Source organism: Oryza glaberrima, chromosome 5, assembly GCF_000147395.1.
Source record: "Oryza glaberrima chromosome 5, OglaRS2, whole genome shotgun sequence".
NCBI classification, from domain to species: domain Eukaryota; kingdom Viridiplantae; phylum Streptophyta; class Magnoliopsida; order Poales; family Poaceae; genus Oryza; species Oryza glaberrima.
In genome coordinates this window covers 22,097,473-22,114,102 of record NC_068330.1, presented here as the reverse complement: position 1 = coordinate 22,114,102, position 16,630 = coordinate 22,097,473, and the positions used below count along the sequence as shown (strand labels likewise).

The window sequence follows — 16,630 nt, the reverse complement described above, 5'->3', positions numbered from 1 at the left end:
AATGATATGTTGAAACAAATGCTTAGGCAATAATTGGTGTACAACTAGAAAGTGGTCATATTCCCCAATAGTTATATGAAATATATATTGGGTATGAGTTTTGAGCACTGGATTGCCTTGTTTTGCATCTTTGCCTAATTAGTATAATTTATAAGTCTCGTTATCGGATAAACTTAGTTTTTCTCCTATTCAAAAAAACAAATAAACTTGCTTTTAGCCACCCAATATTTCTAGATGAAAATTGAGAACTTCCACTTATATCTACAATGACATCTATACTCCTTAAAAAGACTCCCCACCCACTCTTATTGTAGATTTTACATATTACCCCTTAAACATTTTAATATCGCATAACAACTAAATCTAAGTGGATAACCACATTTGAAATTAAATAAAGGGGTATTCTCTATAAAAAAAGGCGGGTAATATATACTTTTCATGAAAATATGTTACTTTTTATTTAGGCAATATTATGAAATTTGTCATTTTTATCTATATGTAGCAAAGCACATACATTTAGCTAGTCTTTGAAAAAAAAACTATATAAAGCAGGAACATTTTCCTTTTTGAACTAGGTTGCCTGTTTTACTTTTATTTCACCTTTTTATTTGCTTTTTGTTTTGCTTGCCGCTGCATTTCAAGCTTTTGGATGGTCTTGTACGAAAAAATAATTAGGCACACGTGTCAACATTTTTTTTAAGTACACTGAACTATTCAAGTCAAAGGCGAATGGACGACAACGATTCAAACGAGCAATATGGCGGAAGTAATAAGGTAACATTTGAAACAAATTATTCATAGAATTATTATTATGGTAGTGTTTGAAATAATATTTATATGATCATGCTTGTTAAGCCGTAACCAGTTTTGAATTTATAATTTAAATTATGTTTTCTGTTTTTAATATCTAGCTCTAGCTTTTGAATCGCTAAGAATAAATTTGTAAAGGTCATATCTTAAATTTTTTTATTGCGGAAGTCTTTTTTTAGCTTATAAGCCAGAAAATTTTCCTTTCAGACGCTTTGTTCCAAACTAATTACTAAATCGTTCAATGATGTTTCAAAATATAAAATGAATTCATGGATGGAGCAACTAAATTTGCATCCCCTATCTAGCTTGCACGATCTCGAACATAACCATCGATCAATCTGATCACACCGTCGGTGGCGACTGCGTCGCGGCGACGGCCGGCCGTTCCAGGACGCCGGCGTGGGAGAGCAGCGCCCACAGCTGCGTCATGAACTCGCCGCCGGCGCCGAGCATCTCGGCGTGGATGTCCACGTTGTCCGACGGCGCGAGGAACAGGATGAACTCCGCCCAGAACTCGGCCAGCACCTGCCACCGCCGCGCCTCGCCGTCCACGGCCGCCCTCAGCTGCCCGCCGAGCAGCGCCGCCTTCTCGATGACGGTGGCGCTGCCCGCCCTCTCGCGCACGGCGCCGCGCCGCTCCTCGTCCTCGATCTCCTGCAGCCTCTGGAGCACGGCGCTCTCCGTCCTGCAGCCGCCCAGGTGGTCCCTCGCCTGCTGCACCGCCGTGTCGAACATCTGCTCCGCGTTGTAGCTCGGGTCCGGCAGCATCTCCGGCACGAACGCGACCAGGTAGGCGCAGTAGTTCGACAGCTTCGTCGCCACGACCCTGTTCACGTCGCCGCCGTTGTCGCGGCGGCGGCTCCGGCCATGGCCGCCGCCGCTCGTCCAGTCGAAGCGGGTGGTGACGACGTGCCACACCAGGATCTGGTCGGTGAGCTTGGGGAACGCGCACGCCCACTCCAGCTGCGGCGTCAGGCCGTGCCTCCGCAGCGTGGAGACGCCATTGGTGAGGTGGCCGTAGCTCGCCTTGAGCGACACGAGCACCGCTCGCCGGACCTCCTGCGGCAGGCGCTTCCTCCGGCCGCGCTTCTGCCCCTGCCGCCGCGGCTCCACCAGGTAGAGCGTCAGCCACGACAGGATGTTCCATGGCCGGTGGCCGAACCGCTTGAGGAGCACGTACTGGCCGACCTTGTCGTCCCAGTACCTCGTCGCCGGCGGCGTGATGCTCTCCTTCCACCAGAGGTGGCCGCGCCGCCTGTTCGTCCACGGCTGGTCGTCGCGCACGCAGCGGTACACCGTCTTGACGTACCTCCAGTTGCTGGAGAAGCCGGCCACCGCCTGGCAGAGCTCGAGGCCGGCGGTGATCACGACGATCAGCACCGTGACGGAGCGGTCGAGGCCGCGCACGCCGATGCGGAGGCGGTGGTAGCCCGGGCCGAGCGTGCCGAAGAACGCCGTCCACATGGTGATCCCGGCCACGGCGGCGGCGATGCAGACGTAAGTCCTGGCGCCGACGAGCACGACGTTGCGGGTGTAGAACTCGTCGTAGAGGAACGCGAGCTCCGCCTCGACGACGCGGAACGCGGCGTCGGGCCCCGTGACGGCCGGCCGGATGAGGCCGCCGCAGACGAGGTCCCGCGCCCTCGGCGAGCCGGCCTCCGCCGGGACGAAGCCGTAGAACCGCCGCTTCAGCAGCTTGAACAGCGCGAACGCGAGGCAGAAGTCCCTCGCCATGTCCTTCTCCACGCCGCTGTACCCGGGCTCGTCGTCGATCCACCGGTACACGCGGTCGATGGTGACCACCGACTTGCCGTCGCTCTGCCTCACCATGTCGTCGCGGGTCGCCGGCACCATGGTGTCCTCGCCGTGGAAGATGTACCTGTAGCCCTTCATCGTCGTCGGGTCCGGCGGCTCGCCGTCGCCGACACCGGCGAGCGACTCCTCGACGTCCATGTAGTCGGCGATCAGCTTGACGGACTGGTCGGGGATGCTGGCCTTGATCATCTCGACGATCTTGGCCACCGTCTTGAGGACGTTGAGGCACCAGAACGCCCAGATCGCGGCCCGGTAGCTGGCGTTCCGGCCGGTGGCGTTGGCGATGAGCCAGAGCACGAGCGCGGTCTGGAGGACGTGCTGCAGCAGCAGCTTCTTCCGCTGGCTGAACTCGCGGCGGCTGTGCACCGGCGCCGCGTACGCGCTCGCCTGGATCAGCAGCAGCGCCGCCGCCCACAGCACGAACGTCTCGCCGCGGAACGGCCCGTCCTGGATCAGCCCCACGGCGTAGGACACCACCACGTAGGACAGCGAGTAGGCCATCCACATCACGCCGCGGAGGAGCTTGTCGCTGCTCCGGCGGCGGGTGGCGCCGTACAGCACCAGCGCCGCCAGGACGACGGCGCTGGCGAGGACGACCACCTCCAGCCGCAGCAGCCGCCCTTCCACCGTGCTCAGCCTCTCCACGAACCCGCGCGCCGGCGCCATTGCCGGCCAAGAAGCTCAAGCTCTCCCCTAGCTTTCACTGATCTTGATTACTCCATTTCTTATCGAATTTGATCCATGCGAGAAGGTGATGAGATAGGGATTGAAGCAAGAACAAAAATGGGATGTGGAGTAGGATGCAAGATAGCTGCTGCTTGGCGGTGGCACTCCATGGAAGACAAGAATCTCTCATGGTTGCACAAAACTACTAGTACAGTACTTGGTAGAACTAAAACCTTTCTTCTGTCTGTGAGTTTGGCAGATATCAATCAGATCAGCTTATCTTTACGCCTGGATCAGTGAGGAGCAGCTTCAAGACTGCCGACCAAATGACCAGTGAAACGGCACCCAGTGAAGAAAAGGATATGCCCCATACTACATTCCGTATGATGCATGGGATGGAGGTGACCAGGCAAAGAAGCAAGACTGCAAATAGTAAATTTTAACCAGAGAAGATTGGTTTCAAAATCAACACAAATAATCAATTGTGCAAATTACAGTCACGATCTTATAGGGTTGGACCACCCAGTAATGGAGTACTGGTTTAGTGGCTTGAGATGGTTGAGGATGACATGAGCTACTCTTGTTACCGAAACAATTGAAATGAGACTCCAAATGAATTACTCTTTTCATTTTTTTTCACAAGTTAACAAGGTTTGCCACATTACTACAATGGTGATGTGCAACTTTCTTCACTAATCATGATGAAAGCTAAACAACTCTCAAGGATCCAACATTCTGATATCTCACCTGAAAGAAAACCATCATATGCAAAACACAGGTTATATTATTTTGTTGGAATATTCAAAGCACAAACTTGGATCAAGCAAGGCATTATCCATGAACTAGACAACGGTAAGAACAATGCTTGATACTAGAAGCATATGAAAACCACCACAGACAGAGGCACTAATCCTTTCAGAGCCTGAAGGCCCGTTTTATTTAGGATATCAGTACTAATCCACTATAACACTACATGGCCATATGTAGCTCAAGCTTGCTCGCCAGTTCATCCTTCATAGCACCGACAACCCTGTCTTTAACATCTCCCTCCTTCATAAACAGGAATGTTGGCATAGCCTCAACACTGAATTGCTCAGCAATAGGCTGTTTGTTACATAAATCTTCATTAGGATAAAGCCAGATAAGGGGAAAACCAACACAGCAACCGTACTACTGTCCTACATAAAAATATAAAATTTGGGGAACAGCAATACCTTCAGTTCATCGACGTCAACCTTCAGAAAAACAGCATTTGTGTGCTTCTTTGCTAGATCGGCAAAAACTGGAGCAATGATGCGGCATGGTCCGCACCATGATGCAGTGAAGTCAATCACAACCTGTTATGACGAAAACCAGGTTAACACACTTTTGTGGTATTGCTAATTCAACATTTCAACAATTCAAATGACTGCAATCAGAACTAAAATGTTATCGAAAAACATATATAGTTATATACATGAAGTGACTGTAATAGTTCCCAACCTTTGGACTCTATTACCAACCTTAGGACTGCAAGTCTACACAAAATTACAAACTTCACTTATCAAACATCTGCATCTCTGAAGCAACATGATACGGCTCTCATAAAGTAAGCCATGATTTCAGGCTCTAGTGTGGTTAAGTTAATCATGCAAATTTGACCTCAGCACTCTCCTAAAGTATGCCATGATTTTAGGCTCTAGTGTGGTTAAGTTAATCATGCAAATTTGACCTTCTGCAGGAACAATTGGAGCAACACTGCACTACAGATAAGGGTCGATCCCAAATTGTGATAATTTATTTCTTATAATCGAAGTAAACACTGACCTGAAATTCTGAAATAAGCTAAGTATTTTGTAATAGTCGTGTCCTCTACCGTCTACAGAATCAGCGGGCATAAGGAAAATAAACATCATTATACACCTCAACGAAGGACTAATGAGTTACCCAAAGTGCGCCACGATATCTCATTGCTGCTACCATCATCTACTTTCCACCAATCCAACTACGAACATATGAACAACTTGTTCGTTTTCCTCTCACAATAACTATGATTCTTCTTTTTTTTTGTTTTTTTTAAAAACATGGTTAGTTTAAATGAGAAGTAACTGTTTATGCTGCAATTATCCTCTAACGGGTGAGAGAACAGTAGATCCGTATCCCCACCGGAAGGGGAGGAGAGAAACCCTAATCCTAAAAAAAAACCAGACGCGGAAAACCCAACTTTGATTACGCAAAATTTTCTCCTCAGGTACCCCAATCACAAAATTGGATATGAGCATAATCTCAATTAAGTAAACCCTAGGCCAGCTACGCACACCATTGATCACAAAACTCAAAAAACTTAGCAAAAAAAGAAAAAAGGACAGGAAAGAACAAGAGGAGGAGAGCGACGGTTGAATTACCAGCTTCTTGGCGCTGTTGGCCTCCTCGATCTGGATGGTCCACTCGTCGAGGCTGTGGATCGCGATCACCGTTCCCTCCGCCTGCGCCGCCGCTGAGGCCGCCGCCATCTCTAGCTCTCTCTCTCTCTCTCTCTTCTCTCTCTCCTCGACGAGCAGAGCAGAGCGCCGCTTATCTTTCACGCGAGGCAGGACACACACTTGCTCTGCGGTGTTCTGACTATGTGCTCCCCTTGGCCATGGCTCGCCTTCCCAAAGATATTGTCGTTGGGAGAGGAATCGAAACTTTATCCTAGCTGGTGACGTGTTGTGACGTGACGAATGGTCGAATATGCCCCTCTATTCTGTGCGAAATTACCGGCCCCCATCAGCCCAACGGTATATTTACAAATGAAAAATAATATGTGAATAAAACTTTTATATATGTGTTCTTAGCGATATAAAAGCAAAGACTGAAAAATAAACTTTGATGAAAAAACTCCAAAATCAATTTCAAATTTAAGGCTGAAAATTTAAATTTTGAATAATAAACATAAGCATAAGCGAAAAAATGCGGCCGTACAATTTAGACCCTTGTTGTAATGAGCGGTGTCCCATATCTCCGTCCTTGGCCGTCCGATCTGGAACCGATCTAGAACGAACGGTCGGATTGGATGGCCATTTTTCCGGTGCTTGTACCAAGGGAAGGGACAACCTTCCTAAACATGGGCGGCTGCGATATGTGATAATGGGTATGTTTGGGGAGTTTTTGATTCGATTAGCTACAGCTTATTCTAGAATTAAAAGTAACATAAACATTTTAGCTTTTTTGATGGATTAAAACGAAGCTAAAGCTTTCCTAAGAAGACTCTCTAGTTAGCCCTAAGCAGCGTGTCAACTTCATTTCCACTTCAATAAAAAAGAAAACATTTTCATTTCCACTTGTTTGATGTTGCCTCATTTTCAGTTTTGCACAACACTTGATTTCAAAGCATTTCATGTGCATTACTGCATTATACTTTCCTGCTGAATTCAACATTGGATGCCCGTCCTGAAGTGGCCGGGAGGTCTCAAATCATGAACATGAGATCTGCAGAGATGCAGACATGCAGTGCAGCTAATCTGGTGACCACAACAAATTCGGAGAAAGTGGACCACACAAATGACACAAGTCTTGAAAACAGGTCTCCAATTCTCCACGGCAAGCAAAAGAATCAGAAAATGTGAATTTCATTTGAATTTACTCATAAATCGTCATGCATTAAGTATATGCCTGCCTGCCTGAGTACAAGGAACGGACTCATCCGCAGGCTTAAACTGTTCCATATCCCAAAATGTTACAGCCTCCAAAGCTCAAATCGAAACCAGCCCATCTGTTATCTATATGACTATTGGCTAAACTACATGTAATTCAAGTATTCACTCTTTGTTTCAAAGGAATTCAAGTTTTCATCCATAGCTCAATCAGAAGAGGTACTTTGATAGCACGTACTTGGGAGCAGGCCTCCTGTCTCCCATCCAGTGCTGCATATGCACCCCAATGGCGTCCAGGTGTTGCCCGCTCCGGCCATGGAAGCCCACAACCTTCCCTTCCGTCTTCGCCGACGAGAAGTATGCCCCGAACTCCTCTCCGAATGGCCCGTACTTCCCTCGGTTGCTGATGAAGGTGATCGACCTCAGAACCCTGGGCCCTTCCTCCCTGTTGGTGTTGTAGTAGCCGTATACGCATGTCAGGACCTCGTGTGGGTAGTCCAGTTTAATCTGCAAGTGCATTTGGAGAGAGGTTATTGTTTGACATGCCACCGAAGAATGATGAACAGATCCTATATTGTTGTTGTATGTTTCATGAATTTTATTCCTTGACAACGGAACTTGATTGATAATAGCACTCAGTACTCACCCTATGGGTTATGTGGCCACTGGTTCCATGCCTTGCAGACCAGACGGATTGGTCACCCCTGTCGTACTCGATCTGTATCGAGCCGATAAAGGTGCCTCTCATCACATAGACTTGCTTCACACCAGTGTAGACACCATCATCCCATGGCCGGCCTCCTTCGCCACCCCATGGCCCTGGCCCCATTGGAACTGGTTCTTTCACCATGCTATAAGGAACCTGGAAAACGGTTACAAGTTAGCTCTGCAGCCACATACTTATGTTATGATTCAGACAAGAATTGTAGCTACCTCATTGTATGTTTCACTCCTTGATTGTGCAAGCATGTCGTAGCGCAAAGAGGGGTTCATCTCAATCGTTGATCTACTACTAACTCGCGGTGCTGCCAAGTTACCTTCCTGAACATGGACCCCGATGCCATCAATGTACCATCCCTCCCTACCATGGAATCCTACTATCCTCCCATCAGAAAAACTGGTGGAGAAATATGTGCCACACTCATCCCCATATGGTCCGTATCTCCGCTTGTTTGTGTGGAATGTGAGTGATCTGACCACTGTTGGACCCATGATCATTGTCGTGCCATAGTAGCCGGTTATATGAGTCAAGACCTCCGAGGGAAAATCAAATACTATCTGAAGAACAAAAGTTCCACTTCATCACAATCATGTATGCAGCATCACAATAAATTAAAGAAATGCAGTACTGAAATCATATTTACCTTGTCTGGTGAAACAGCTCCACTGAATCCATGCTTGTTTCCCCACACTGCTTGGCCATTTCGATCATAAAGTACCTTTATAGAAGTAATTCCCACTGCACGAGTCAAATTGATCTGCCACACACCGGTGTACATGCCATCATCAAACATGGTGCCACCACTTCCACCCCAAGGACCATAGGTCTCGTGGCTACTCAGAGCTGCACCTCCTCTATCTCCGTAACCACTAGGAAAAGATACCATCTGCAGTGATGGACTAGTTTGTGGCACCTTATTCCAGCGGATTCCATCATTGTAATCTGGGGATGGATTTGTATACTGCTGATTAGGGTAATTGCTAGTATAAACAGCATAGCTGTCACCCCTATCTCTCACTGCAAGGACCATGTCATATCCTGAAGCACCCTCAGGAAAGCTATAACCATTTTTGTTATATGCACTTGTAATACTTCTACTCTGAGGCAAGACTGGAGAATTTGATCGATCTGAAACATTCACTTGCTTCAGATAAAAGCCTATTGAGTTGAGATACGACCCTGACCTTCCATGAAAACCAATAATTTTACCACTGCTTACTGGGAGTGAGAAAGGTGTCCCATCTTCAGTACCGAAAGGCCCGTATATGGAACGATTGCTTTGAAATGTCAATGATCTTATGATAACTGGAGTTCCACAGACTGACCCGTAATAGCCACTTACAGACACAAGGATTTCGTCAGGGAAATCTAGCTTCACCTGCAGATTATACATATAAAATCAATAAATTTGTTTTAGGGATGAAAACTAAATTATGCTTCTTCAAAGTAGAATGGATATCAAAGTAGGCCTTTGATATATAAACTTTTACCAACTTCATTAAAAACAAGTCAGCATGTCATAGATTTTATGCGCCAAAATAAACATGAGATTCATACATAAAGCTAAGGCCTAAAAATATCTTCCAACTTTACCAGAATTGTATATAGGTGTTTATACTTGTAGTGATTTTATGGTACTTGAGGAGGTACAACTGTTTCCTGGTATCTCAACACATAGGAGCCACCAAGAGCTACCAAAATTTACACTAAAAAATGTGGTAGCTCCTCAAGGAACATAATAAATCTCTTATATTTATTATATAGACCTAAAGACATGCACAGTACCAATTAAATTTGTGCAAATTTCGGAGAGTGTTGCAATCTTGCTAAAAAAATTAAAAAAGCTGCAGCAGGGATAGTAAACTAGACCTTATCTGTTTCAGAACCTCCATCGGTGCTCCCATGTGTCTCTGACCAGACTGAACTTCCTTTCAGATCATATTCAATCCTTATGGAGTCAATAGCTGCACCATGGGTGATGATGACCTGGCGTACCGTTGAGTATACACCGTCATCCCAAGGGTATCCTCCTGTGCCACCCCAAGGGCCAACCACTATGGGGCTCTTCCCGTCGCTGCTTTTGATACTCTATTAGACATGGACACCAAAGTTTCATTAGACCATGACATCTGAGTTTGAGTTCTAGAAACTACAGTTCATCAAGAAAATAATATTTCTGCACTTCATCGCTAGATAAACCAAAACACTGTCATGAAATTCACATAGCAGAGTTTTCAATTAAAAAAGATAGCATCATAGCAATGATGTGTGGGTTCTGTTCTTGAACCGAAGAAACTCTAGGAATCTAGAGTTGTCCAATTGCAAACTTCGTAAACAAAAGTTCGACATGTCACTATGATCCCATGATTAAGCAACTGCCCGAGGCTTTGCAAGCTTGAAAATTACTCCAAGTCCTATTTGTCACAATAGTATCAGGCTAGCTCTATTCTGGACAATTCTATCATAGCATTTCTGCAGATAGTGGCAACCGGCATACATCTGTTTATAAAATTTAACACACAACTATGCACACAAGATCATGAGCAAACAAGAATGTACCATATCTCACTGCCCAAATAAGCCCAGACACTTGAATTAAGAATTTAAGATTGCGCCACCTCCTTCTGCTATTACCAATCTGCTAATACAGGATGGGTTTATTAAGAAAACAAGAAGCACACACCTGCCAATTTATAGGATGACCAGAACAAACGACGCCCGGAAACCAGCCACTATCGCAAGCTGGCAGCCGCATAAACGGTTCAAGAGACCTGAAAGCAACCAGGGAACTCGATTCGCTGACCTACTGGATCCAATTCACAATTCACGCACATGAAAAGAAAAGAAGTCTTTTCCCAACCACTGATATTCTCCTTTTCCGGACCTCCCATGCCTGACTGACTTTGCATGATTCCCTGCATTAACGATGTAGAATTAAAGAAGCAATCGATATAGAATAAAACAAGAAACATATTTTACAATATCAATTCTACATCAGAAATGTTATTTTCCTCGTTTTTTTTCACGCGTGTCTCATTGTATGTCTGTGGATGGAATTGGTCCGGCGTGAAGAGAGAATAAGGGGCAAGGCCGTGGACAAGAAATGCAGAATCTTTAGCAGAAATACAATAACTTGCAGGATTCTTGATTCCTCTTATGAGATGTGGGCGGTGATCGATTGTCACTTCACTCGGTTCTTGATTTTACTAAGTGGCCGCACTAAGAACATAAAATAAATAAAAGAAAAATGGAACCAAAGAATAGATATGTTTCCCGAATCCATAGCATCGCACCATGGCAAATTGGCAATGCCATCAAATTTACTCTTCCTCCCCCATTAGCAAATCGCAACCACACCTCTATGCCTTCTAGCCCGCAAACGCTAACCATGCGAAAACGAATCTGGTGAGTTTTTTTTTTTTTTTTTTTTTTTGTTCCTCACCTTTATGAACTGGAGGACATTTGGACATTGGCGCGGGCGTCGCCGCAGCGGAATCGCGCGCTCGAAAGCAAAGCGGCGGTCGACGGTGTGAACCGATCGGAGAGGCCGCCACGCCACCGGTGGAGTAAATCCGGCGCCATAGCCCATAGGTTTCCCCCTCATGCGGCTGAGCGGCGGCGCCGACGACTCCATCCGCGGCGACGATTTTGGGGAGGATGGAAGGGGAAGAAGACGAGCCAGTCTACTTTACAGGAGGGTCATTTTTGTAAAAAAAGTTACTAGTAGGATCTAAGCAGAAGGGGGGACTACTTTGTAAAATGTAGGGCACCAGCCATTGTCCGTTGCGAATTGTGATCGGGTCAGTATCCTGCTGTAATATTTAGGATCATACAGGTGGGCTACTATGTAAATATATGGGCTATTGTGCAAAAGTTAGAGTTGGTAGGATCCAAGTAGGGGCTATTTTGCAAAAGTTAGGGTCCCCGTCCCGTCGCCGCCGGTGAGCTCCGCCGACTGAACTCGGCGGAGACGAGCACCTCCTCCACTACTCTGTCCTTCGACATCCGACGAAAACCAATCCCCTAATCGTCACCGGCCCTCATTTGTAATTTTACACTTAGGCGGTGTTCTTTTCTCCTAAGATGAAGATGAAATTTTTTACACAAAACGAGATGGTATTAACGTATGACTGATTGAGTTTTAATTATTATAAACTTGAAAAATAGATTAATATGATATTTTAGAGTAATTTTTATATAAAAAGTTTTTCGCACGAAACACACCCTTTAACAGTTTAAAAAAGCGTGCCACGAAAATCTTAATTTTTATCCAACTCTTGTTGGAGAAAAGAACGGAACCTTAATGTTTAACATGATGTTTTTCTTAGTGGTTATTGTAGATTCATGATAATAGGATGTGTCATATCTTTTTTCTTTTGAGCAAGACTCAAAACCCCCATCTCTTTTACTAGAATTGATCATAGGTTCAGCCTCAGCGGCAATCCAAACAAAAGAAAAAAGAAACAAAGGTCTGAACACAGCCTCCAAATCTTACAACACATTCAGCTACTCAAAAGGATAGGATTGTCATATCTCGTATTAGATTTATTTATTTTGAAATGGAGAATTAAGTATTAAATTTATTTATTTTGGAACGAAGAGATTAAGGACTATGAATTAGTTACATAATCTTGGTGAGACTGGTTGCGGAAGATCAGATGATATCTTAAGCAGGACTTTTGAATCCGGTTGCTGGACTGAACGCCCAATACAGCTGAACTTTGTACAGTATGAACTCGGGTTTATTCAGAAAGAGGAAAAAAAACTTTTCCTCATTAATCACATTTGGGATTGCATTGGTAAGAGAATTCATACAACTCAATCTGATGGAAGATATTTTAATAGTTTAGATGTTTGGTTTAAGCTTAAATATATGCAGAAACGAACTAATAATTCAAGGGAGAAGTATCTGAGTTTTATTATATATCTATTAATATAGCGCAGCAGAAGTCTCTCCAACTGTTTTCAGTAAAAAAAAAAAGTATCCGAGTTTTAGATGCATGGACTCAGCACAATCTCTTTATTATCAATCTACCATACGTAGCAAGTGGTTCTCACTAGCACAAATTGAGTGAAATAATCCAGGCTAGTCTGACATGTACAGCAACAACATTACAGGGCAAATTATGATTTACCATTCACCAAAATACACAGTAAATCTGAATATCTCCGTGCAAGACGAGCATCAGGGCGGCAGGAAACTTGAAGAAAGCAGCAACCCAACCACTGACTACTGACTGAGCCTAGCATTGTCCATACATCAGTGTATCTGTCAAAGGGGATGGTCAGCAACGAGGTACTAAAAGAAAGATAAGGCGAGATCGCATTCGATGCTCATGTCAACTGTACTCACTCGAAGATAGTTGGCTCGAATTATAGGCTCACTGATCCAACAGTTCCAACAAACCACCCAAAGAAGGAACTTTGGAGAAAGGTTGTTTCCTACTCCCTCCCTCCATGACAGAGAAGTTGCCATTATTTGCCTGAAACAAGAAAGAACACTCAGTTCTCAGAATACACAAAGTTCATCTGATAACGTGAACAATAACTTGTTCATAAATCCTAAAGATCTACTCTACAGTCAGTAAAAAAAAAACAAAAACTGGAATCTGATATGAATCAAAGTGAAATGGAAGAGAAGTACAGAAAACATAACCATGGAAGATTTTGAGGCAGCTCATATTGGATGCACAAAATCGTTTTCTACGTACCTTGAAGCATCGTTGGCTAGCCGTATCACAAACCGGGTAGTCATGAGGGCAGCAATAGCGATTATCCTTGCAGCAAACTGCGTTATCCAGTTCACAACAACTCCAGGAAAGGCATAGCCCCAGGACACGCCAGGAGCAGCAGCAGGTGGATCCTTCAGGGCAATAGGTAAGAAGGCTGCATTTGGTTGGACCTGGCCCTGGTGAAGGAGGAGGATTCGGGCTTGATTTCGTAGGGAATGACGGCATCTGGTTTATGCCACAGACACCATTGGAGTTACCAGTGTTTCGATGCATATACATATAGCCCTTCATACCCCAACTTTCACCCCAAGAATTTTTCACAATCCAGTAATCCTTGCCACCTTCAGAACCATATCCCACAATTAATACAGCATGATCAAGAGATGTAGGACATGGACCATCGAAGATACCCTGCATAACAAAATATTAAAAGGCAAGTACAAAAATGTTTAAAATTGGTAATACATACATCTGTTCATGAGAGGATAAACCAACAAATTATGCACTATTTACCTTGGAGTACAACTGAAATGCTCTAGCGCTACCGCATATTCCTACACTAACAGGTTGCTGAGCAACAGCCCGAAGTAACATATCTTCATTGTTGGCAGGCACATCTTTGTAGCCATCAATTGTTACCACTCGCCTTTTGAGCTGCATTTTAAGCAGACAAATTATTGTATTAGTATGGCAGGCAGAGGTTATCTCAACATTTGTTGAATGTACACATTTCAATTTTACCTTGTTCTTGTTACATGTTCCATCTGTTTCACGATATGGGTAATCCGCTTCCGTGTCAATTCCACCATTTTTAACCACAAACTTATAAGCATAATCCATGAGCCCACCACCACAACCACTATTGTAGGATCTATCACAGTCTATTAGTTCCTGTTCGGAAAGGCTGATCAGAGAACCTGTCTTGATCTTGTTTATTCCCTCCATGGCACCTGTAGCTGAGAAGCTCCAACAAGCACCTAAACAACAATCCAAACCACATTAACTGGAAGTACTGGCATGGTTTTACCACTGAAAATGAGGTAGAACCAGCAGTTAAAAGTGAAAAATGTATTTCAAGAATCATGTAGAAAGCATTAAACAAGAGGAAACCTGAGGGAATTAAACAAGAGGAAACATGACCTAGATACAACTATACAAGACCAAATGAGTGACTTTTAGGAACAAAATCCTTGTTTCTCCCAAGAATCATCCCAATTGCCTGAGGAGTTTCTTATGAGGCACATAGCCATATGTACCTTTCGAATTTTACCAGAGCACCAGTTTAAGATAATTCCCTAACGTTGAACACTGTAGTACTGGAAGAACAATAATTAATATCAGGATTCTTATCTGTTTTACAAAAAAAAAGAATCAATATAACTATCAAAGACACAAGGCTCAACTAAAACGATATATTTAAACACTTGCACAGCTGTTTTGGCAGTAGAAGCTTACACAGATTCCCACATAATCTGAAGAATGCCTTAAACTGGCTCTAAACAGTAAATTCATTTGTAAGGTCGTTCAGAAGCAATGGAACTTTAATTTAACATCTCATTAGTGCACAATGAAGAATATCATTTGGAAGTTGGAACTGGAGGCACAACTCTCTCTCTGTGTGTGTGTGTGTGTGTGTGTGTGTGTGTGTGTGTGTGTTTCTACTGTACGTACACCAGGGATAGTTGCTTCATTCTAAGGATAGCAAATCTTATGGTTATGGACTTCGATCTGTTCTTGAAAAGACTCAACTGACTGGAAGATGATACTGCTTTTGGAAATTTAAGTCAGTGAAATTACAAACAGTGTCCTCAAAGAAAACATCATAAGTCACTTAGGTTTCATCAAGATATATCACCAAAGTAATAAGAGAAAAGGATTCTAAGATCTTTTCTAGCAGGCATCATGATGATAAATAAACATACAGGTGGGGCAGAGTACAAAAATGAATGAATCATTGAAATCTACCAGCAATATCCCCAAATGAGTTCTGAACGCCCAAATTAGCCTTTTTTGGTCAGCCTCTTCTCCTTTATAATCTTAAGCTCCTAAGATTCTTGGAATCCTCTGTATCTACTGGATAATGCCTTGGTCACATGTTCCTTTCTTTCTTTTGCTTTGCTTTTTAAATTAACCTCTGGATATATAGCTACTAAAATCGATTGCCAATCTAGTAAAGATCAAAGTCTTTCGATCCAGTAAAGGTGGAAAAAAACAGATCGAGAAGATTGCGCTCTCACCGCAGCTGCCTTGGTCCTTGACCTTGGTGACGGCGCCGCTCTGCCTCCAGTCCACCGCATCGGGCACGGCCCCGACGCCACCGTCGACGCCCAGGTACGGCGCGCCGCCGTCCCGGCCAGGGCCGGCGGCGGCGGCGGCGGCGGCGAGGCGGCCGAGGCGCGCGGCGCGGAACTCGTCGTGCGTGAGGTCCGCGAAGGCGTTGAGCGCCAGGGCGTACGACGCGGGCGCGCCGTTGTGCGCCGCCACGAACGCCGCGTTGTCCGCGAACGCCGCGAGCCGCGCCGCGCGCTCCCCAGGCGTCGCGTACGACCTCCCGTGCTCCGCGCACCACGCCTCGAACTGCGCCTCGTACTCCGCCACGCCACCACCACCGCTACCGGCGGCCGCCGCGGACAGCATCAGCGTCATCAGCATCAGCATCAGCGGCGAGAGGCAGGAGACGAACGCCATCGCCGCAACTCGCCACCACCACCTGGTGACCGGGGACTGGGCAGTTCTTGACTTCTTCTTGGCTTCCTCCCAATCAAGAAGAGAGGTAGTGGAATTTGAGGAGCAGAAACCGATGGAACCTTGCAGATCGGAGAAGAACGGAGAAGACGAAAGATCTCGTGCTGATGATATCAGCAGCAGCAAGACAGTGACCAGCTGAAAATCTGATTGGAACTTGTCGCGAACGATGTGTAGCTCAGCAGCTCGGCAGGTGATGGGGTAGGTCGGCTCGTTGGATGAAACGAGCAAAGCAGATAAGTCCAGCGCGTGCTACACGTGCGCACAACACAGTGGCTGTAGCAGATGGGGAGCAAGCAGAGAGAGGTTCTGTACGCGGCCGGCGTCTCGCCACGGCCCGCAGCGACGCGACTCACCTGATTCTTCAGCTAGAGCAAGTTTAATAGTTTAGCCCACTCCTACTAACTCTAAATTATTTATAGTCAATATAATAGCTAATTCATATAATAAGTAGTTGCTTACTATACTACTAATACATGGTCCCACTTATCATACACACATTACGTCTTGAATTCCGCGCTGCAGCT

At 45.3% G+C, this 16,630-nt stretch overlaps 3 protein-coding genes across 3 annotated transcripts; all 3 read right to left on the bottom strand.

Annotated features, from left to right (window-relative positions):
* Window positions 1-1,005: 1,005 nt before the first annotated feature.
* LOC127774852 (uncharacterized) lies at window positions 1,006-3,916 on the bottom strand. The gene has a single exon (XM_052301142.1). The coding sequence runs from the start codon at window positions 3,289-3,291 to the stop codon at window positions 1,153-1,155; it is 2,139 nt and encodes a 712-aa protein (XP_052157102.1). The 5' UTR covers window positions 3,292-3,916; the 3' UTR covers window positions 1,006-1,152.
* A 141-nt stretch (window positions 3,917-4,057) lies between these two features.
* On the bottom strand, window positions 4,058-5,939 carry LOC127774853 (thioredoxin H-type-like). Its single transcript, XM_052301143.1, has 3 exons — window positions 5,676-5,939; window positions 4,506-4,628; window positions 4,058-4,395 (listed from the first exon to the last, which is right to left on the bottom strand). Exons 1-3 carry the CDS (start codon window positions 5,781-5,783, stop codon window positions 4,261-4,263), a joined length of 366 nt encoding a protein of 121 aa, XP_052157103.1. The 5' UTR covers window positions 5,784-5,939; the 3' UTR covers window positions 4,058-4,260.
* Window positions 5,940-6,855: 916 nt separating this feature from the next.
* Window positions 6,856-16,394, bottom strand: LOC127774272 (uncharacterized). The gene is made up of 13 exons (XM_052300515.1): window positions 15,596-16,394; window positions 14,100-14,335; window positions 13,872-14,012; window positions 13,338-13,769; window positions 13,011-13,109; window positions 11,069-11,309; window positions 10,487-10,541; window positions 10,310-10,397; window positions 9,496-9,714; window positions 8,270-9,004; window positions 7,839-8,183; window positions 7,552-7,767; window positions 6,856-7,412 (listed from the first exon to the last, which is right to left on the bottom strand). Exons 1-13 carry the CDS (start codon window positions 16,044-16,046, stop codon window positions 7,116-7,118), a joined length of 3,555 nt encoding a protein of 1,184 aa, XP_052156475.1. The 5' UTR covers window positions 16,047-16,394; the 3' UTR covers window positions 6,856-7,115.
* Between the last annotated feature and the right edge of the window lie 236 nt (window positions 16,395-16,630).

What these genes read in the sequence shown, in the direction of transcription:
- LOC127774853 (XM_052301143.1), bottom strand. Translation starts at nt 5,783, where the DNA reads ATGGCGGCGGCCTCAGCGGCGGCGCAGGCGGAGGGAACGGTGATCGCG. An exon ending in CCAACAGCGCCAAGAAGCTG is followed by an intron (nt 4,629 to 5,675) that starts GTAATTCAACCG and finishes TCGTCATAACAG; the next exon opens with GTTGTGATTGACTTCACTGC. An exon ending in TTGACGTCGATGAACTGAAG is followed by an intron (nt 4,396 to 4,505) that starts GTATTGCTGTTC and finishes TGTAACAAACAG; the next exon opens with CCTATTGCTGAGCAATTCAG.
- LOC127774272 (XM_052300515.1), bottom strand. Translation starts at nt 16,046, where the DNA reads ATGGCGTTCGTCTCCTGCCTCTCGCCGCTGATGCTGATGCTGATGACG. An exon ending in GTCATCCTATAAATTGGCAG is followed by an intron (nt 9,715 to 10,309) that starts GTGTGTGCTTCT and finishes CATGTCTAATAG; the next exon opens with AGTATCAAAAGCAGCGACGG. An exon ending in GAGCTGTTTCACCAGACAAG is followed by an intron (nt 8,184 to 8,269) that starts GTAAATATGATT and finishes TTTGTTCTTCAG; the next exon opens with ATAGTATTTGATTTTCCCTC.
- LOC127774852 (XM_052301142.1), bottom strand. Translation starts at nt 3,291, where the DNA reads ATGGCGCCGGCGCGCGGGTTCGTGGAGAGGCTGAGCACGGTGGAAGGG.